The sequence below is a fragment of the Anomaloglossus baeobatrachus genome, chromosome 1 (genome assembly GCF_048569485.1).
Source record: "Anomaloglossus baeobatrachus isolate aAnoBae1 chromosome 1, aAnoBae1.hap1, whole genome shotgun sequence".
NCBI classification, from domain to species: domain Eukaryota; kingdom Metazoa; phylum Chordata; class Amphibia; order Anura; family Aromobatidae; genus Anomaloglossus; species Anomaloglossus baeobatrachus.
The window spans coordinates 33,606,033-33,628,978 of NC_134353.1; the positions used below are offsets into that span (position 1 = coordinate 33,606,033).

General features: G+C 44.7%; 1 protein-coding gene across 1 annotated transcript in view; it reads left to right on the forward strand.

The window, feature by feature from the left end:
- The first annotated feature begins 6,973 nt into the window (after positions 1 to 6,973).
- The window catches only part of LOC142243624 (vomeronasal type-2 receptor 26-like), a 200,767-nt gene continuing 184,794 nt past the window's right edge, over positions 6,974 to 22,946 (forward strand). The window contains exon 1 of the mRNA XM_075316068.1: positions 6,974 to 7,322. Within this exon, the coding sequence (XP_075172183.1) occupies positions 6,974 to 7,322 (349 nt within the window). The remainder of the gene's footprint in view (positions 7,323 to 22,946) is intronic.

Genomic DNA, 22,946 nt, shown 5'->3' on the forward strand with positions numbered 1-22,946 from the left:
AAAATTTGTCGTGATTCTGTTAGTAGAGGGCAAAACCTCAGCAGTTTGACAACTTCTTCCATGAATCGTCACATGAAAAAATATCATATGTCCCAGTGGGAAGCTCACCGTGCTACAATGCGGTCTAGCGGAGCGAACCATCCACTGCCTGCCCCTGTCAGTGCATCCGCGCACTCTTCATCTTCTAGGACTGTGGGTACAGCTGTCACACCTGGTTTTCCACGCACAACTTCCACCACTGTAACCGCAACAGGCAGTTTGCTTGGTAGGTCGTCAGTTGGTTTGGAAGGGGAAACAAGTGCGTGTGTACAGCTCTCTCAGACATTGATAGCACCAACGTTGGATGAAGGCAACATCATGTCTACGCCTGCACTTTCCTCACAAACCTGCATTTTTCCAGGGACACCCTACTCAACACCGTCTACACACAGCAGCCAGATCTCTGTCCCTCAGATGTGGACAAATAAAAGGCCATTTCCTGCGACCCATGACAAAGCTAAGAGGTTGACTTTATCCCTCTGTTAGCTCTTGGCCACCGAAATGCTGCATTTCCGCCTGGTGGACACACAGGATTTTAGTGACCTTATGTCTGTCGCTGTGCCCCAGTACCAGATGCCCAGTCGCCACTACTTCTCTAAGAAAGGTGTGCCTGCGCTACACCAGCATGTCGCACACAACATCACCGCTTCCTTGAGAAACTCTGTGTGTCAATGGGTGCATTTCACCACCGATACTTGGACCAGTAAGCATGTACAGGGATGTTACATGTCACTGACTGGGCACTGGGTAACTATGGTGATAGATGGTGAAGGGTCTGCTGCACAAGTCTTGCTGTCCCCACGACTTGTGTGTCAATCCTCTGTCTGTCCAAGTTCCGCCACTGCTTCTGCCTCCTCCACCTCATCTGGGTCCTCCACCTCCTCCCCAAGCCTGCCTGGTCAGGCCACCAGCGTTCTCACTGCGCAGAAGGAATCACGCATCCCTCATTACTATGCTGGCAGCAGAGCGCAACGGCATCAGGCGGTCTTTAGCTTGACATGTCTTGGAAATAGGAGTCACACAGCGGATGAGTTGTGGGCAGCTCTGGAGACTGAGTTTAATAAATTGTTGTCTCCACTCAACCTGCAGCCTGGTAAGGCCGTGTGCGACAATGCTGCAAACCTTGGTGCGGCCCTTCGCCTGGGCAAGGTGACACACGTGCCTTGTATGGCTCACGTGTTGAACCTTGTTGTCCAGCAATTTTTAACACACTATCCCCGCCCAGATGGTTTTCTGAACAGGGCACGAAAACTGTCTTCTCACTTCCGCCGTTCAACCACCGCTGCTGAGCGACTTGCATCGCTTAAGAAGTCTTTCGGCCTGCCGGTTCTTCGCCTGAAATGCGATGTGGCGACACGCTGGAATTCGACTCTCCACATGTTACAGCGACTGTGGCAGCACCGCCAAGCCCTGGTGCAATACGTCATGACATATAGCCTGGGCCAACGAGATGCAGAGGTGGGGAAGATCACCCTGATGGAGTGGTCTCACATCAAGGACCTATGCACCCCTTCTGCACAGTTTCGACATGGCGACGAATATGTTTAGCGCTGACAATGCCATTATCAACATGACAATTCCAGTCATTTACATGCTGGAGCACACGCCAAACACTATTCGGAGTCTGGGGGTGGGACAACAGGAACGGGAGGAACTACAGGGGGATTCATATGCGCAAGACACAACAACATCACCAAGGTCCAGACGTTCATCATCACCAACGCGGCAGGCATGGGACCATGGGGGACAGGGATCAACAAGGGCGCATGGTAGCAGGCGAAATGTTGAGGAAGGTGCAGGAGAACATGAAGAAATGGAGGACGAACTGTCCATGGACATGGAAGACTCAGCGGATGAGGGAGACCTTCGTCAAATTTCAGTTGAAAGAGGTTGGGGGGAGATGTCAGAGGAAGAAAGAACGGTTAGCACCTCTATGCCACAAACACAGCGTGGACTTGGTCCGCATGGCTGCGCAAGACACATGAGTGCCTTCTTGCTGCACTACCTCCAACATGACCCTCGTATTGTCAAAATTAGAAGTGATGATGACTACTGGCTTGCCACACTATTAGATCCCCGGTACAAGTCCAAATTTTGTGACATAATTCCAGCTATAGAAAGGGACACACATATGCAGGAGTATCAGCAGAAGCTGTTACTCGATCTTAGCTCGGCTTTTCCACCAAACAACCGTGCAGGTGCACGGAGTGAATCTCCCAGTTGTAACTTGACAAGCATGGGACTGTCTCGTCATCATCAGTCAAACCGTACCAGCAACACCGTATCTGGTGCTGGTAACAGCAATTTTATGAAATCATTTCATAATTTTTTTAGACCATCCAATGCACGGCCACAAGAGACAAGAAGTCTGACACATAGTCAACAGCTGGAGAGGATGATACAGGAGTATCTCCAAATGAACATCAATGTCATGACTTTGCAACTGGAGCCTTGCTCATTTTGAGCTTCCAATCTTGAAAAATGGCCTGAGCTTGCCAATTACGCCTTGGAGATTTTGTCGTGTCCAGCTGCCAGCGTTGTCTCTGAACGTGTCTTCAGTGCTGCTGGGTGTGTACTGACAGATAAGCGCACGCGTCTGTCCAGTGACAATGTGGACAGACTAACGTTCATCAAAATGAACAAGTCATGGATCCACAAGGAATTTACTACCCCTGTGTCATCCTGGGGAGAGTAAATGCTTGTGGATTTGGAATGTTCTTGATGCAAATGTACTTGTGAAGTGTACAGCTGGGGCACAACTGCTGATACTGAAGGGGTGGGTGTCTGTGTGGCCCAATTTTTGGAAACAATGGAGACTCTGCTTGGAGTAACCCTTGCCTACAGTGTTTCTAAAAATGAGCCAAGATGCACAGAGCTGGGATCAGGAAAGACTTTGCTACCTACCCCAGTGTCATCCTGGGGACGGTGAAGGATGGCGTATTTTTGAATGTGCTTGATGCAAGTCTAGCTGTGAAGTGTACAACTAGGGCACAAGTGCTGCCACTGATGGGGTGTCTGTGTGGCCCAATTTTTGGAAAAAGGGAGACTCTTCTTGGAGTAACCCTTGCTTACAGTGTTTTTAAAAATTATCCAAGATGCACAGAGCTGGGATCAGGAAAGACTTTGCTACCTACCACCGGTGTCATCCTGGGGATTGTTAAGTATGGCGTATTTTTGAATGTGCTTAATGCAAATCTAGCTGTGAAGTGTACAACTGGGGCACAAGTGCTGCCACTGAAGGGGTGGGTGTGTGTGTGGCCCAATTTTTGGAAAAAAGGGACACTCCACTTGGAGTAACCCTTGCTTACATTGTTTTTAAAAATGATCCAAGATGCACAGCGCTGGCATCAGGAAAGCCTTTGCTACCTACCCCGGTGTCATCCTGGGGACGGTTAAGTATGGCGTATTTTTGAATGTGCTTGATGCAAATCTAGCTGTGAAGTGTACAACTAGGGCACAAGTGCTGCCACTGATGGGGTGTCTGTGTGGCCCAATTTTTGGAAAAAAGGGAGACTCTTCTTGGAGTAACCCTTGCTGTGTTTTTAAAAATGATCTAAGATGCACAGCGCTGGGATCAGGAAAGACTTTGCTACCTACCCCGGGGTCATCCTGGGGACGGTTAAGTAAGGTGTATTTTTGAATGTGCTTGATGCAAATCTAGCTGTGAAGTGTACAACTGGGGCACAAGTGCTGCCACTGAAGGGGTGGGTGTGTGTGTGTGGCCCAATTTTTGGAAAAAAAGGGAGACTCCGCTTGGAGTCACCTTGCGGTGTTTTACATGTTTTTAGAAGGGCGTGCCATGCCTATATCTGTGTCTCCTTCTATTTTCCTTGTCCTGCTCTTTTGTTTTTGCATGAGTATATGTCCTTTTCACTTTCCCATGTGTTTGTGTTGTGTTGTGAGTTGTTTGTCACCTTTTGAACACCTTTGAGGGTGTTTTCTAGGTGTTTTTATGTGTTTGTGATTGCCTGCCATTGTTTCCTATGCGGTTCGAGTTCGGTTCGTCGAACGTTCGTCAAACTGAACTTCAACGAGACGTTCGTTTGGTGAACCGAACTCGAGCCGAACCGTGACCGGTTCGCTCATCTCTAGTTAACGTCGTTTGATCGAGCTCAAATTTTGGCTATCTCAATATCTGGAAAGGTGAATCGTTTTGTGGGGTCCAGACGAGCAAGATTCCGACATTTTTTTATCCCCCTATGAGATCCGATCACCCTAGTGTGCACCAAAAAAAATATGGAAAAAGCCTGACAGCCCTCTCGCCCCTGGAGGTGTTCTGTTTATAGCTGGCTGCATGTGGGCAGAGACCCGAACTACCCAATTAGTAAGTTCCATTAGGGCTCTGGTCAAGTTGTGGTCCCAAACAAATCTTAATTTAAAGTTCAGCTGAACTCGCAAAAACAAACTTCCACGGGTTTGCTAATCTCTATTAAGGATATCAAACTGTGAATAGGTGAGTTGTAGGGCCTGTTTTTTGGGGGAACTGTTGGACATCATAGTGTGTTTAGGGTATACAATGCCTTGCAAAAGTATTTAGCTCCCTTGAATTTTTCAACCTTTCCCACATTTCAGGCTTCAAACATAAAGATAAAAATTTTAAATGGTGAAGAATCAACATCAAGTGGGACACAATTGTGAAGGTTAACAATATTTATTGCTGATTTTAAATTTTTGTAAAAAATAAAAAACTGAAAAATGGAGTGTGCAATATTATTCGTCCCCTTTAAGTTAATACTTTGTAGCGCCACCTTTTGCTGCGATTACAGCTGCAGTCGCTTGGGGTATGTGTCTATCAGTTTTGCACATGGAGAGACTGAAATTCTCGCTCATTCTTCCTTTGTAAACAGCTGGAGTTGAGTGAGGTTGGATGGAGAGCGTTTGTGAACAGCAGTTCTCAGCTCTTTCCACAGATTACCAATTGGGTTCAGGTCTGGACTGTGATTTAGCCATTCTAACACCTAAATACGTTTATTTGTGAACCATTCCATCGTAGATTTTGCTTTATGTTTGGGATCATTGTCTTGTTGGAAGACAAATCTCCGTCCCAGACTCGGGTCTTTAGCAGAGTCCAACAGGTTTTCTTCAAGAATGATCCTTTATTTGGCTCCATCTATCTTCCCATGAATTTTAACCATCTTCCCTGTACCTGCTGATGAAAAGCAGGCCAAAACCATGATGCTGCCACCACCATGTTTGACAGTGGGGAAGTTGTGTTCAGAATGATTAGCTGTGTTGCTTTTACGCCAAACATATCGTTTGGCATTGTGCCCAAAAAGTATAATTTCGGTTTCATCTGACCAGAGCACCTTCTTTCACATGTTTGGTGTCTCCCAGGTGGCTTGTGGCAAACTTTAAACAACACTTTTTATGGCTATCTTTGAGAAATGGCTTTCTCCTTGCCACTCTTCATAAAGGCCAGATTTGTGCAGTGTATGACTGATTGTTGTCCTATGGACAGACTCTCCCACCTCATCTGTAGATCTGTGCAGTTCATCCAGAGTGATCATGGGCCTCTTGGCTGCATCTCTGATCAGTCTTCTCCTTGTTTGAGATGAAAGTTTGGATAAACAGCCGGGTCTTGGTAGATTTGCAGTGATATGATACTCCTTCCATTTCAATATGATCACTTGCACAGTGCTCCTTGGAATGTTTAAAGTTTTGGAAACCTTTTTGCAACCAAGTCCAAGTTTAAACCTCCACAACAGTATCACGGATTTGCCTGTTGTGTTCCTTGGTCTTCATGATGCTCTCTGCACTTTAAACAGAACACTGAGACTATCACAGAGCAGGGGCATTTATACGGAGACTTGATTACACACAGGGGCTTATATTTATCATCATCAGTCATTTAGGACAACATTGGATCATTCAGAGATCCTCAATGAAGTTCTGGAGTGAGTTTGCTGCACTGAAATTAAAGGGGATGAATAATATTGCACGCCCCAATTTTCAGTTTTTTAATTTTTACCAAAACTTAAAATAAGCAATACATTTTGTTCACCTTCACAATTGTGTCCAACTTGTTGTTGATTCTTCACCATAACATCAAAATTTTTATCTTTATATTTGAAGCCTGAAATGTGCGAAAAGGTTGAAAAATTCAACGGGGGTGAATACTTTCACAAGGCACTGTAAGTGCAGAGTGGGACTAAGAGGATGCTATTTTGTACATAAGGATACTAAGGTTGGGGGCACACTTATGTTCCAGGGCTCAACTGACATAAAAATGTTATGTGATCACCGAAATACCTGGCACTGATATAGATGGAATAAAACTACGACGAGACGTGCGTACAGGCTATTTTTTTTATTTTACATGTTGGATCTTAGTAGTAAAACGGGGTCAATCCCTTTAAGGCCAAATAAAGCCTTGTTATTATAAGGTTGATTTTCCATTCAAACATTTTAATTACAGTCAAAAATAATTTTTTTTGCACATTTCTATTGATTTTTCTAATAGTTACATTTCTTTATTTCAGATGCTGAAAACTGTGAAAAGTGTTTGTACACTGAATGGCCAAATGAGGCAAGAGACAAGTGTGTCCCTAAAGTTGTTGAGTTCCTCTCTTATGACACTGATGTAGTCGCCTATGTCTTCTTATTCTTGTTAGTATTATCTTCTACTACAATTTTATTAATAATCGGAATATTTACATTTTTCTGGAATTCTCCAGTTGTCAGAGCTAATAATCGTAACCTCAGCTTTCTTATCCTTGTTTCTCTCAAGCTTAGTTTGCTCTGTATTCTCCTCTTCATTGGTAAACCAGTGGACACAACCTGTATGCTCCGGCACATCTGTTTTGGAATCATCTTTACTGTTGTGTTGTCCTCAATCTTGGCCAAGACCATCATGGTTTGCATCGCCTTCAAAGCCACCACACCAGGCAGCTCCTGGAGAAAATGGATTGGTGTAAAACTCCCTAACGCTATAGTGATGATCTTGTCAACTCTTCAGGTCCTGAATGGAATACTCTGGTTGTCCCTTTCTCCTCCATTTCAGGAAATAGATATGGACTCCACTCCAGGAAAAATCATCATTCAATGTAATGAGGGCTCAAGACTGGCCTTTTATTTTATGTTGGGTTATATGGGATTTCTGGCAGTGATGAGTCTAATTCTGGCTTTCATGGTGAGGAAATTACCTGACATCTACAATGAAGCCAAGTACATCACCTTCAGCATGCTGGTTTTCTGCAGTGTGTGGATCTGTGCCATCCCGGCCTATCTAAGCAGTAAGGGCAAAAATATGGTCAGTGTAGAAGTTTTTGCTATATTGGCCTCAGGTAATGGGATCATGATTTGTATATTCCTACCTAAGCTGTGGAACATACTGACGAAATCAGAAATGAGAGCAAGTAATCTATTACAAAAATGAACCAGAAAAAAAGTAAATTGTATGGGTTGTCTGGACCCAATAAACCTTTTTTTGTATTCCTAGCCAGCCAATTTACAGATTAAATTATATGCATCCTGATAACTTCTCATTTTCCCAAGAATGACCTTCTATGAATTTAAAGAAAGTTTATTATACAAGTTCTCATCATTTAAACAAAAAAATAAGCTGGAGCATGATTTGGTGTAGATGTAACTTTTAAGCTCATGTTCACACTGGCCATAAGACATAAAAAAAGAAGAAAATGATGAGAACATAAACTCTGCTGTAAATGAATAAAAGCATAATGCATATAAACATAGGTTACTTTGTAAACACTATTTTTGGTCAAAAAAGCGTAAAGCCATCCCACCGCCACAAGGTGTACCCAATCGGGACAGTACCTACACTCTCTAATGTAATGGACATGGTAATGGAATGTTCTGATTATTAAGAATTATATGAAGATATAAAAAATAGGACTTAAAATGGCATTTGAACTGTACTTACATACGGGACTTTCTGGTCATAAGTGAATCATGCTGACTTAGCTTAATATAAAATAAGGAAATACATACACATATATATCTCAGAATAAGCTCTTTTTGCAGTTTACCCAATAGGAGATGTGTTACGTATTCTTGGCTCCTGGCCAACCGATTTCTTAAAATGTATCTGAACTTCCACAATTAAACCAGTCATATTTCTTACTCAGATCCATGTATACATCACTTGTCTGTGTGGATGCATAGCATGCATGCTGATAAAATGATTTGGAAGCAGACGGATTTAAGATGTGGATGCATAACTTGGATTGCATCACACTAAATTATGCCCCCCTTAGCACTAATATTAAAACATCACCATGTGTCAACAGACATCAATCTGAATAAGGGCAGAGAGCGGCTGGGTCCCAACTGGACACACAGCCATGGCAAGCACTAGATGAAATGAAATGCCCAGCTCACTGAGACAAGGGCCACGTCCTGAGTTGTACTAAGTACAAGAGACTAAAAAAAAAGTGAGCTGGAGTATGAGTTGGTATACAAGTATCTTGTAAGCTCATGTTCACACTGGCCATAAGACATAAAACAAACAAGAAAAAAATATAATTATATACCCTGCTGTAACTAAATAAAAGCATAATGCATATAAATGAACATAGGGTACTTAGTGAACACTATTTTTGATCAAAAAAACGTAAAGCCATCCCACCACGACAAGGTGTACCCAGTTGGAATAGTACTTTCACATGGTTAGGTTTTAATTAGAAGTGAGCGCGGTTCGTGGTTCGTGGTTCTCCAGTTCTAGGCTCGAGTGATTTTGGGGCCTGTTCTAGATCGAACTAGAACTCGAGCTTTTTGCAAAAGCTCGATAGTTCTAGAAACGTTCGAGAACGGTTCTAGCAGCAAAAAAAACAGCTAATTCCTAGCTGGCTTTCCGCTGTAATAGTGTAAGTCACTCTGTGACTCACACTATTATGACATTTCAGTGTATAGTGTGCGTGAACAGCGCCTTCAGATCACCACTGTTTGTATTTTTTTTTTTCCTTGTCTTCCTTCCCTAAGCGCGCGCGTGTAGTGGGGCGGGCCAGCATGTCAGCCAATCCCAGACACACACACAGCTAAGTGGACTTTTAGCCAGAGAAGCAACGGCATGTGTGATAGGATGTCAATGTCACATGTCCCTGCATTATAAAACCGGACATTTTCCTCCAGGACGCCATTATCTCTTCTGCGTCCTTGGTGTCAGACATCACTGGCGCAGCTCCGTCCTGAGTCCTATCGCTGATACAGCTGTATGCGCTCCATACACAGCGCTGGAGAGCATAGGGATAGCACTTTCCATCAGTCCTTTTAAGGGCTCGTACCGGCAGGGTCAGAGCCATAGGTGACAGGTCCTGAAAACAGCGACAGCGTCTGTGTAGCAAAGGTCAGGGATTTCCTCCCTGCATTTCCCTATTAGGAGGGAATAGAAAGGCAGGCTTCCTTTCCTCTACCCAGAGCCCCACAATCCTGGCACTGTACCCTCCTGTCCTCTGCACACTCCAACTCATTATAACTAAGCCATTATACTAGCAAACACTCAGTGTACCTAGTGGCATCCTAAACGTGGCTATTGGACTTTGCTATAGTCCCACTAGTGCAAAGACATTTGCAGCACCTCTGCCTGCATTGCACACTCCAACTCATTATAACTAAGCCATTATACTAGCAAACACTCAGTGTACCTAGTGGCATCCTAAACGTGGCTATTGGACTTTGCTATAGTCCCACTAGTGCAAAGACATTTGCAGCACCTCTACCTGCATTGCACACTCCAACTCATTATAACTAAGCCATTATACTAGCAAACACTCAGTGTACCTAGTGGCATCCTAAACGTGGCTATTGGACTTTGCTATAGTTCCACTAGTGCAAAGACATTTGCAGCACCTCTACCTGCATTGCACACTCCAACTCATTATAACTAAGCCATTATACTAGCAAACACTCAGTGTACCTAGTGGCATCCTAAACGTGGCTATTGGAATGTTGTCTAGTCACACTAGTGCAAAGACATTTGCAGCACCTCTACCTGCCTTGCACACTCCAACTCATTATAACTAAGCCATTATACTAGCAAACACTCAGTGTACTCAGTGGCATCCTAAACGTGGCTATTGGACTGTTGTCTAGTCAAACTAGTGCAAAGACATTTGCAGCACCTCTGCCTGCATTGCACACTCCAACTCATTATAACTAAGCCATTATACTAGCAAAAACTCAGTGTACCTAGTGGCATCCTAAACGTGCCTATTGGACTGTTGTCTAGTCACACTAGTGCAAAGACATTTGCAGCACCTCTACCTGCATTGCACACTCCAACTCATTATAACTAAGCCATTATACTAGCAAACACTCAGTGTACCTAGTGGCATCCTAAACGTGGCTATTGGACTGTTGTGTAGTCACACTAGTCCAAAGACATTTGCAGCACCTCTGCCTGCATTGCACACTCCAACTCATTATAACTAAGCCATTATACTAGCAAACACTCAGTGTACCTAGTGGCATCCTAAACGTGGCTATTGGACTTTGCTATAGTCCCACTAGTGCAAAGACATTTGCAGCACCTCTGCCTGCATTGCACACTCCAACTCATTATAACTAAGCCATTATACTAGCAAACACTCAGTGTACCTAGTGGCATCCTAAATGTGGCTATTGGACTGTTGTCTAGTCACACTAGTGCAAAGACATTTGCAGTACCTCTGCCTGCATTGCACACTCCAACTCATTATAACTAAGCCATTATACTAGCAAACACTCAGTGTACCTAGTGGCATCCTAAACGTGGCTATTGGACTGTTGTCTATTCACACTAGTGCAAAGACATTTGCAGCACCTCTACCTGCATTGCACACTCCAACTCATTATAACTAAGCCATTATACTAGCAAACACTCAGTGTACCTAGTGGCATCCTAAACGTGGCTATTGGACTGTTGTCTAGTCACACTAGTGCAAAGAAATTTGCAGCACCTCTACCTGCATTGCACACTCCAACTCATTATAACTAAGCCATTATACTAGAAAACACTCAGTGTACCTAGTGGCATCCTAAACGTGGCTATTGGACTGTTGTCTAGTCACACTAGTGCAAAGACATTTGCAGCACCTCTACCTGCATTGCACACTCCAACTCATTATAACTAAGCCATTATACTAGCAAACACTCAGTGTACCTAGTGGCATCCAAACGTGGCTATTGGACTGTTGTCTAGTCACACTAGTGCAAAGACATTTGCAGCACCTCTACCTGCATTGCACACTCCAACTCATTATAACTAAGCCATTATACTAGCAAACACTCAGTGTACCTAGTGGCATCCTAAACGTGGCTATTGGACTTTGCTATAGTCCCACTAGTGCAAAGACATTTGCAGCACCTCTGCCTGCATTGCACACTCCAACTCATTATAACTAAGCCATTATACTAGCAAACACTGCTGCCAGTTTAAGGGCCGTAGTTGCATTGTTAGGGATAATTATTCTTTATTATTCTGCTGTTAATAAAGCTAGACCACCGCTGCAATCTACACCACCTCTCAATTTTTACTACCACATTTTAAGTGCACAATCTTGTCGCAATCAACATGAGTGGCAAAATGACAGATGCTGGTGGAAAGGGGAAGAGGCATGGTAGAAAAGGAAAAAAAGGTTTTGTCCGTGGGGAAGGTGGCAAAGCTCCATTATCATCTGCTGAAGATAGAACATCTACCAGCAAAACTAAGATGTCTACTACTTACCGTGGACAATCCGATGTGCTCCCTTTTTTACGGACACGAACAACAGGAACAAAGGTAGATGATGGCCAAAAAAGAAAAATGCTTGAATGGATCTCAAGTGGTCCAACAAGTGCCCTCTCAGCCACTTCAAGTACCGCATCCAAAAAACACCAGTCCTCTGAGTTGTCATCCCAATCAAACTTGCTTTCTCCCAGCTCTGAAGTCTCCATCAGCCCTGCACAGTATGGTGGAACTGAGATGGCTGAGTCTGCAGAGCTGTTCAGTCACACTATAGCCTGGGAATCAGAGGTCTGCTCTTAAGCTACAGTGAGTACAGAACAGGAAATGGTCTGCAGTGATGCCCAGAACCTTTGTGACTCTGATTCAGGCCATGAGGACCAAGTTTCTGAGCATAATGTTGACCCTTTGTCACAAACTGTAACACCTGTGGTTATAGACTATGAGGAACATACTGATGAAGATGAGACGCAGATACCCGATTGGGATGACAACTTAAATATTCGGTCAGGGCAAGAAGAGGCTCGGTCTGAGGGTGAGGGGAGTGCAAACACAACAATTGATGAGGAAGTTCTAGATCCCACCTACTGTCAACCCACAGTCAGGCACTCGAGGAGGTCAACAGAGGCGGTGGAGGAGGATGCAACCGACGACAAAGTTACCTTGCGCCTTCCTGGACAGAGTTGGAGCACTGGTAGCACGTCTACAACTGCATCCTCAGCCACCACTCTGCCTATGAGCATTATTCAGGGTGGATCAACAGGTCGCATGGCCTGTAAGCCTTGCCTAGCCTGGTCCTTTTTTGACATAGAAAAAGATCGCCCAAATTATGTAATCTGTAAACTTTGTCATGGTTCTCTTAGTAGAGGTCAAATCCTCAGCAGTTTGACAACTTCTTCCATGAATCGTCACATGAATAAATATCATAGGTCCCGGTGGGAAGCTCACTGTGCTGCAATGCGGTCTAGCGGAGCGAACCATCCACGGCCTGCCCCTTCCAGTGCATCCGCGCGCTCTTCATCTTCTAGGACTGTGGGGACAGCTGTCACACCTGTTTTTCCACGCACAACTTCCACCACTGTAACCGCAACAGGCAGTTTGCTTGGTAGGTCGTCAGTTGGTTTGGAAGGGGAAACAAGTGACTGTGTACAGCTCTCTCAGACATCGGTAGCACCAACGTTGGATGAAGGCAACATCATGTCTCCGCCTGCACTTTCCTCACAAACCTGCATTTTTCCAGGGACACCCTACTCAACACCGTCTACACACAGCAGCCAGATCTCTGTCCCTCAGATGTGGTCAAATAAAAGGCCACTTCCTGCGACCCATGACAAAGCTAAGAGGTTGACTCTATCCCTCTGTAAGCTCTTGGCTACCGAAATGCTGCCTTTCCGCCTAGTGGACACACAGGATTTTAGAGACCTTATGTCTGTCGCTGTGCCCCAGTACCAGATGCCTAGTCGCCACTACTTCTCTAAGAAAGGTGTGCCCGCGCTACACCAGCATGTCGCACACAACATCACCGCTTCCTTGAGAAACTCTGTGTGTGAACGGGTGCATTTCACCACCGATACTCGGACCAGTAAGCATGGACAGGGACGTTACATGTCGCTGACTGGGCACTGGGTAACTATGGTGATAGATGGTGAAGGGTCTGCTGCACAAGTCTTGCCGTCCCCACGACTTGTGTGTCAATCCTCTGTCTGTCCAAGTTCCGCCACTGCTTCTGCCTCCTCCACCTCATCTGGGTCCTCCACCTCCGCCCCAAGCCTGCCTGGTCAGGCCACCAGCGTTCTCACTGCGCAGAAGGAATCACGCACCCCTCATTACTATGCTGGCAGCAGAGCGCAACGGCATCAGGCGGTCTTTAGCTTGACATGTCTTGGGAATAAGAGTCACACAGCTGAGGAGTTGTGGTCAGCTCTGCGGTCCGAGTTTAATAAATGGTTGTCTCCACTCAACCTGCAGCCTGGTAAGGCCGTGTGCGACAATGCTGCAAACCTGGGTGCGGCCCTTCGCCTGGGCAAGGTGACACACGTACCTTGTATGGCTCACGTGTTGAACCTTGTCGTCCAGCAATTTTTAACACACTATCCCGGCCTAGATGGCCTTCTGAACAGGGCACGAAAACTGTCTGCTCACTTCCGCCGTTCAAGCGCCGCAGCTGAGCGACTTGCATCGCTCCAGAAGTCTTTCGGCCTGCCGGTTCATCGCCTGAAATGCGATGTGGCGACACGCTGGAATTCAACTCTCCACATGTTACAGCGACTGTGGCAGCACCGCCGAGCCCTGGTGCAATACGTCATGACGTATAGCCTGGGCCAACGAGATGCAGAGGTGGGGCAGATCACCCTGATGGAGTGGTCTCAGATCAAGGACCTATGCACCCTTCTCCACAGTTTCGACATGGCGACGAATATATTTAGCGCTGACAATGCCATTATCAGCATGACGATTCCAGTCATTTACATGCTGGAGCACATGCTAAACACTATTCGGAGTCAGGGTGTGGGACAACAGGAAGGGGAGGAACTACAGGAGGATTCATATGCGCAAGACACAACAACATCACCAAGGTCTAGATGTTCATCATCACCAACGTGGCAGGCATGGGACCATGGGGGACAGGGATCAACAAGGGCGCATAGTAGCAGGCGAAATGTTGAGGAAGGTGCAGGAGAACATGAAGAAATGGAGGACGAACTGTCCATGGACATGGAAGACTCAGCGGATGAGGGAGACCTTGGTCAAATTTCAGCTGAAAGAGGTTGGGGGGAGATATCAGAGGAAGAAAGAACGGGTAGCACCTCTATGCCACAAACACAGCGTTAACTTGGTCCGCATGGCTGCGCAAGACACATGAGTGCCTTTTTGTTGCACTACCTCCAACATGACAGTCGTATTGTCAAAATTAGAAGTGATGATGACTACTGGCTTGCCACACTATTAGATCCCCGGTACAAGTCCAAATTTTGTGACATAATTCCAGCCATAGAAAGGGACGCACGTATGCAGGAGTATCAGCAGAAGCTGTTACTCGATCTTAGCTCGGCTTTTCCACCAAACAACCGTGCAGGTGCAGGGAGTGAATCTCCCAGTTGTAACTTGACAAACATGGGACGGTCTCGTCATCTTCAATAGTCTACCCGTACCAGTAGGACCGTATCTGGTGCTGGTAACAGCAATTTTATGGAATCTTTTCATAATTTTTTTAGACCCTCTTTTGCAAGGCCACCAGAGACAACAAGTCTGACACATAGTCAACGGCTGGAGAGGATGATACAGGAGTATCTCCAAATGAACATCGATGCCATGACTTTGCAAATGGAGCCTTGCTCCTTTTGGGCTTCAAATCTAGAAAAATGGCCAGAGCTCTCCAGTTACGCCTTGGAGATTTTGTCGTGTCCAGCTGCCAGCGTTGTCTCTGAACGTGTCTTCAGTGCTGCTGGGTGTGTGCTGACAGATAAGCGCACGCGTCTGTCCAGTGACAATGTGGACAGACTGACGTTCATCAAAATGAACAAGTCATGGATCCAGAAGGAATTTACTACCCCTGTGTCATCCTGGGGAGAGTAAATGCTTGTGGATTTGGAATGTGCTTGATGCAAATCAAAACATCCTGTTTGCAACTAGGGCACAACTGCTGCCACTGAAGGGGTGGGTGTGTGTGGGGCCCAATTTTTGGAAAAAAGGGAGACTCCGCTTGGAGTAACCCTTGCTTGCTGTGTTTTTAAAAGAAGCCAAGATGAACAGAGCTGGGATCAGGAAAGACTTTGCTACCTACCCCGGTGTCATCCTGGGGACGGATAAGAATGGCGTATTTTTGAATGTGCTTGATGCAAATCTAGCTGTGAATTGTACAACTGGGGCACAACTGCTGCCACTGAAGGGGTGGGTGTGTGTGGGGCCAAATTTTTGGAAAAAAGGGAGACTCCGCTTGGAGTAACCCTTGCTTGCTGTGTTTTTAAAAGAAGCCAAGATGAACAGAGCTGGGATCAGGAAAGACTTTGCTACCTACCCCGGTGTCATCCTGGGGACGGATAAGAATGGCGTATTTTTGAATGTGCTTGATGCAAATCTAGCTGTGAATTGTACAACTGGGGCACAACTGCTGCCACTGAAGCGGTGGGTGTGTGTGGGGCCCAATTTTTGGAAAAAAGGGAGACTCCGCTTGGAGTAACCCTTGCTTGCTGTGTTTTTAAAAGAAGCCAAGATGAACAGAGCTGGGATCAGGAAAGACTTTGCTACCTACCCCGGTGTCATCCTGGGGACGGATAAGAATGGCGTATTTTTGAATGTGCTTGATGCAAATCTAGCTGTGAATTGTACAACTGGGGCACAACTGCTGCCACTGAAGGGGTGGGTGTGTGTGGGGCCCAATTTTTGGAAAAAAGGGAGACTCCGCTTGGAGTAACCCTTGCTTGCTGTGTTTTTAAAAGAAGCCAAGATGAACAGAGCTGGGATCAGGAAAGACTTTGCTACCTACCCCGGTGTCATCCTGGGGACGGATAAGAATGGCGTATTTTTGAATGTGCTTGATGCAAATCTAGCTGTGAAGTGTACAACTGGGGCACAACTGCTGCCACTGAAGGGGTGGGTGTGTGTGGGGCCCAATTTTTGGAAAAAAGGGAGACTCCGCTTGGAGTAACCCTTGCTTGCTGTGTTTTTAAAAGAAGCCAAGATGAACAGAGCTGGGATCAGGAAAGACTTTGCTACCTACCCTGGTGTCATCCTGGGGACGGGTAATTAGGCCGTATTTTTGAATGTGCTTGATGCAAATCTAGCTGTGAAGTGCACAACTAGGGCACAAGTGCTGCCACTGAATGGGTGGGTGTGTGTGGGGCCCAATTTTTGGAAAAAAGGGAGACTCCGCTTGGAGTAACCCTTGCTTGCTGTGTTTTTAAAAGAAGCCAAGATGAACAGAGCTGGGATCAGGAAAGACTTTGCTACCTACCCCGGTGTCATCCTGGGGACGGATAAGAATGGCGTATTTTTGAATGTGCTTGATGCAAATCTAGCTGTGAATTGTACAACTGGGGCACAACTGCTGCCACTGAAGGGGTGGGTGTGTGTGGGGCCCAATTTTTGGAAAAAAGGGAGACTCCGCTTGGAGTAACCCTTGCTTGCTGTGTTTTTAAAAGAAGCCAAGATGAACAGAGCTGGGATCAGGAAAGACTTTGCTACCTACGCTGGTGTCATCCTGGGGACGGTTAATTAGGCCGTATTTTTGAATGTGCTTGATGCAAATCTAGCTGTGAAGTGCACAACTAGGGCACAAGTGCTGCCACTGAATGGGTGGGTGTGTGTGGGGCCCAATTTTTGGAAAAAAAGGGAGACTACGCTTGGAGTCACCTTGCGGTGTTTTACATAATTTTAGAAGGGCATGCCATGCCTATATCTGTTTCTCGTCCTCTTTTTCCTCGTAACGCTGTTTTGTTTTCACATGAGAATTTGTCCTTGTCACTTTCCCATGTGTTTGTGTTGTGTTGTGAGTTGTTTGTCACCTTTTGGACACCTTTGAGGGTGTTTTCTAGGTGTTTTTATGTGTTTGTGATTGCCTGCCATTGTTTCCTATGCAGTTCGAGTTCAGTTCGTCGAACGTTCGACGAGCCGAACTCGAACGGGACCTCCGTTCGGCGAGCCAACCTCGAGCCGAACCGGGACCGGTTCGCTCATCTCTAGTTTTAATATACCCGATTGGGTACACCTTGTCGAGGTGGGATGGCTTTAATCTTTTTTGATCAAAAATAGTGTTTACTAAGTCCCCTATGTTCATTTATATGCATTGTGCTTTTATTTAGTTACAGCAGGGTATATATTCTTATTATTTTCTTCTTTGGTATTTTAAGTTCTCATCATTACTAGAACAGAGCTGACCACTGTGGCAATAAGGCGGGATGATAGGTGGTCACTATATAACAAATCCAAATCAGATATTTAGCACATAGACAATCAGATTATAACAAGTCAATCCTCAGGATAGAGTTTGCTGAAACCATGCCCCGCCACTGAATGATAGCTGGTCCTGCACTGATTCACTGCAGTCATCTGTCAATCAATGTTTCGGGTATGTACTGAGCAGAGTTTTGCTTGCCCTATATCTATGAATAAAAATCAGAGATTTTAGAGAGAAATAAAATATATTTCCTCACAACAGCTGGGCATTCAGAGTGGTGAACATAGAGCTTTAGAAAGCTATCAATTTTCAGATCGACCCCATATTATTTTTTTTTGCATGAGCGGTTCCTTTTAAAGGTTAAATTATGTATTACAAGGATATTTAAAGGAATATCAACTGTTTAAATTTATGAAAACTAATCATTTCTAAATCTTAAAATTACAATTAACAATTACTTATTTTGCAATATCAAAGTCTTATTAGCATATACTATTCTGATGTATGGGTGGATTCAGAGGGGTAGAAATAAATGGAACATCTGATACTGACCTTAGAAATTAATTTTATCTTAGAAAATAAGTGCATGGAAGAACCACACTCACACATTATACTGTAGAATCAAAGCAGAACTTAATACTATCAAGGAGGTATTGAGTATCGCCATCTCTTGTGTAGTTTGCCATAGGGGTGCGTATTTCCTTACTATAGGTCAAGCTGCAATTAAATTCTTATATGTTTATAATCTCTAAAGGGTGCCAATAAGTTTAATCACAAGAAAGAGTTCATCAATTGCAAACAAAAGGTATTGTAAACCTAGCCACATGCCAATGTGGGATACAATACGTGGGCAAAACAATACATGAGTTTCGTAGAAGAGTGGGCGAACATATGGGGGATATCAGGAATGATCGTGATACCCCCACTGCCAGACACATGAATGTAGAGCACAGCTCCAACAGGAAAGCCATTTCATTTATTGGCATCCTAAAAGTCAAAGTATCTCCTAGAGGTGATAATCTAGACCGCATTCTGTTACAAAAGGAGGCAAGGATGATGTTTCATCTTAATGCTTGCCGTCCAGAGGGTCTGAATGACCAGATTAGTTTTGGTTGTTTTACATAGCTCCTTGGCCGTGGAAACAGCTGGTTGTTTTGATCCTTGTGACAATTAGTCTGGCTCATTGACAATTAATAAAATTAATTTGCCCTTTTACTTTATCTGCCGAACCTTTAGCATGAGTCTTAAGCTGGCTTTACACGCTACGATATATCTAACGAGATGTCGGCGGGGTCACATCGTAAGTGACGCACATCCGGCATTGCTAGTTATATCGTAGCGTGTGTCAGCTATGAACGAGCAGAAATACTCACCTTTTCGTTCATCTTTGACGTTGACACGTCGCTCATTTTCTAAAAATCGCACGTCCTGTTGTTCATCAATCCTGTGGCAGCACACATTGCTCCGTGTGACACCCCGGGAACGATGAACACAGATTACCTGCATCCCGCCGGCAATGTTGAAGGAAGGAGGTGGGCGGGATGTTTATTTCTATTTCTTCCAGGAAGTGGATGTTCACCACCCACAGCGAGGTCGTTTGGAAGGTAAGTACGTGTGACTCGGGGGTTACAGGATTGTGCGACACGGGCAATAAAGTCAGAGCCTATACTATTTCTTCCATCTGTGTTCTATACTGGCATATTGTCCAGGGGGGGTAGTATACTCAAGGCCACATACTGATCTGGGTTTCCACTTAATACCTCATATTCGTCTACATTTTCAAAGGTCACATGCGTGGCCATTACCATTTCATCCATTGCCCTTAACAGCATTTTCTTAATGTATGGAGCTACACAGCACAGATATAAGGTTATATCAGTCAGTGGTCTGACCATAGTGGAGAAGTTTTTAATGAATGTCCTATAACTTTTAGCAAACCAAGAAAATGCTGTAAGGCCTTAATGTTCTCCAGACTATCCCAACTTAAGATCACCTTCACCTTAGAGGAGTCCATCTTGAACCCTGACACCAAAATAATGTACCCCAAAAAAGGTAGTTCCTGGACAGCAAACACACACTTCTCCAATTTGGCATAGAGTTTGTTTGCCATAAGAATTGTAACACCTGTTTCAAATGTCCCTTGTGTGATTCAAAGTCCTGAGAGTAGATTAAAATGTCATCAAAGTAGATGACCTCTCTAATAGATGACCTCATTGACATCATTGGTGAAGTGCTGGAAGACTGCAGGTGCGTTGGTTAACCCAAAGGGTATAACCAGGTTCTCATAGTGCCCCTTCGGTGTATTAAAGGCTTCCTCTCCACCCCTTGATGAGGTTGTAGGTCCTCCTCAAGCTTTGAGATGAGAGGCACGTGATTTAGATCACAAATTGTTATTTGGTTGAGCTCCTGAAAATTTAGACATGATCACAGCACACCATTCTTCTTTTTGACAAAAAAAAAAAATCGGCTGCTATCGGTGAGGAGGAAGACTTAATGCGCTCCTTGGCCAAACTTTCCATAATTTATTCCTTAAGAACCTGCCTCTCAGGTCTGGATAGATTATTCAATCTGCACTTTGGCAACCTAGCCCCTAGCTTCAACCTGATAGTGGAGTTGTACGGTCTGTATTAAGCTAGCTTCTGGCAACCCTTCTCAGAGAATACATCTTGAAACTCCGATAAGGATTTGGAAATGCTGGGCATGGCCATAGAGACACAAGTCCCTAGGCAGTGGGTCTTACAGTATGGGCTCCATTGTATGATATCCTAAGACCTCCAATCCACAACAGGGATGTGAAGAGTAAACCACGGGAATCCCAACGCAAACGATCCTGGCAGGTATTTGATTATCTGGCATGTAGGCAACTCACTGTACAGGACCCCCATCTAGTGTTTAATGTTATAGAGGCACTCCCTAACAGCACCCTTGGACAGGACAGGAGAGGTGAGTTAATAGCCACAATAGGAACCAGAGTGGGCAAGTTCAGCAACTTTAAGCCCACTGAATGGGCAAAGCTCTCATGTTACGTCACCACCGGAGTCTGCTCCAGCGACTTCTTCTCCGATTGCTAGGCGACACCGTGTTCCTGCCGTGGATGGTGCTGGTGATGGGAGAGAAGTCGATGGCAGCGGCACCGGTGGGCGCAGGCTCCGATCATCCACTGGGCTGGGTTATCTTGGGATCTGCAATACCGCTGGCTGACTGTGGGTGGCATGTGTCTTCCAGCTGAAGTTGCCAGCGTTCAGCTACAGCCAATGGGAAGACACCACACCCTTCTTATTCCCCCTCCTGTCACATGACCACTGCGAGAGATAGTTCTGATTTTCCTGGCTCCTGTTACGTCCTATTCTGTTTGGTTATTCCTGTGTGCTGACTTCTGCTGGTTTTCTGACTACCCTCCTGCTTACTGTTTCTGTACCTCGCTGCCCGATCCGGATTTGACCTCTTCTACATTTGCTGACTACGTCATTGCCTGCCGATTCTGTCCCTGTTCTGCTATTCCTGGTTTGACCCTGCCTGTTGACTACTCTCATCGGACTGCAGCCTTACACAGGTAGTGATCACCAAGGGCCTGTGTAATTCCAAATCCCTGTATAGGGGTTAAAGGGTTTCAGGGTTCTGGGGGTCCTGCTTGGTGAGTGGCTTCCCCTCTAGCCTCCTCATTACAGCCCATCTGAGTCTGTGGATCCAGGCAGGCATTACATCTCATCAATAATGTTGGCCCTGCCCCACTATCCAGAAAAACCTTTATGGTGACCTTAAGATCCCCAATAAATACCCTAGTGGGCAACAGACACTGAGTGACAGATATAGAGGATAAGCGTAGGACAAGGATGGAATCATCCAACCTCCCTGAGCCTAACAGTTTTTCGCTGGTCATCCCCCTTTCATAATGCAATGACATGCATTTACTGAGCAGCCCTTTTTTCCCACAGAAAAAAAAACATGCCCCCCAAATCTATGAGTATGGGGAGGCTCCTCCCACATTGGAGGTAGCACCAAGCTTCATGGGTTCCGCAGAAAAAGGGGAAGAGAGGTCCCTTGATGCACCATATTTATGTAATGAAGACAAATATATGAAAAAAAAATTGCTTTGTATTCCTGGGTACATAGCCAATTTGTTTGTTTTATATACAGAAGATACGACTATTCAGTTTTAATGTTTTTATCTCCAACAGATCATTATTATGATTGTCCATGGACAGTGTCTTTTTTTAGTTGTGTTATCTGTTTTATCTACCAGAGCAGTTACCACTTGTTTTATTTACCAGGGCAAAACACCCCTTTTCCGAGAATGGTAAACTTTGCTCATGGGGAGACAGTTACAGTTATTCCACATACTGCTTTTATATGGTCTCTGGTAGAGATGGGCAATCCTGAACTGTAAAGTTCGGGAATTGTACTGATCACATAGTGATCGTGTACACGATCCCGATCATGAGCTTTCCTGTGAAGCTCGTGGTAATATTCGGGTTCAGTTCGGGTCCAGGGGCTGTAAAAAGAAGCCCATTTTTAAAAAACATTATGGTCATACTTACAGGTCCCGCGACACGTCCTGCAGACTGTCTCCGGGCCGCTTCTTCTTCCGCATCCAATCGTTGCTATGCCCCCCGGTAAGCACCATTGCCTAATGGACCTTCCATGACATCATAGCCATGTGACCAGACTGGTGTGAATGTTGTACAGACATCGGCTTACAGCTCTGGCAAAAATTAAAAGACCACTGCAAAATTTTGTTTTTCTGATTTTTCTCTTTATAGGTATATTTTTTTAGTAAACTGTAAATTGTTGTTTTATTCTATAAACTACTATTTTCAGAATATAAATACAAAATTTGGAGACATATTGTCAGTAGTTTATAGAATAAAAGAACAATTTACAGTTTACCCAAAAATATACTTACAAAGAGAAAAACTGACAATTTTGCAGTGGTCTCTTAATTTTTGCCAGAGCTGTACATTTTATATATATATATATATATATATATATATATATATATATATATATATATATATATATATACAGACATATAGTACGCAATATATAGTTGTTTAAAAATAAGTAATTAAAAAAAATGACGTAGCGCTCCATGGTATTTTTTATTCTCAGTGGAGATAAAGTGGATGGCTACAGGCTGCCACCCCGATCTGCCTGGCGTTACCTTGGCAGGCAATCAAAATAAAGGGACGCCCATTAGCTTCTTTTTTAATTATTTAACAAAATAATTTAAAAAAATGCGCGGGCTCCCATCGTATTTTGATTGCCAGCCAGGTGAAACCAGGCAGCTGGGAGCTGGGATTCTCGGCAGCCTGCAGCCGCCCCTGGAAATGGTGCATTGTTTCTTAGCTCCAT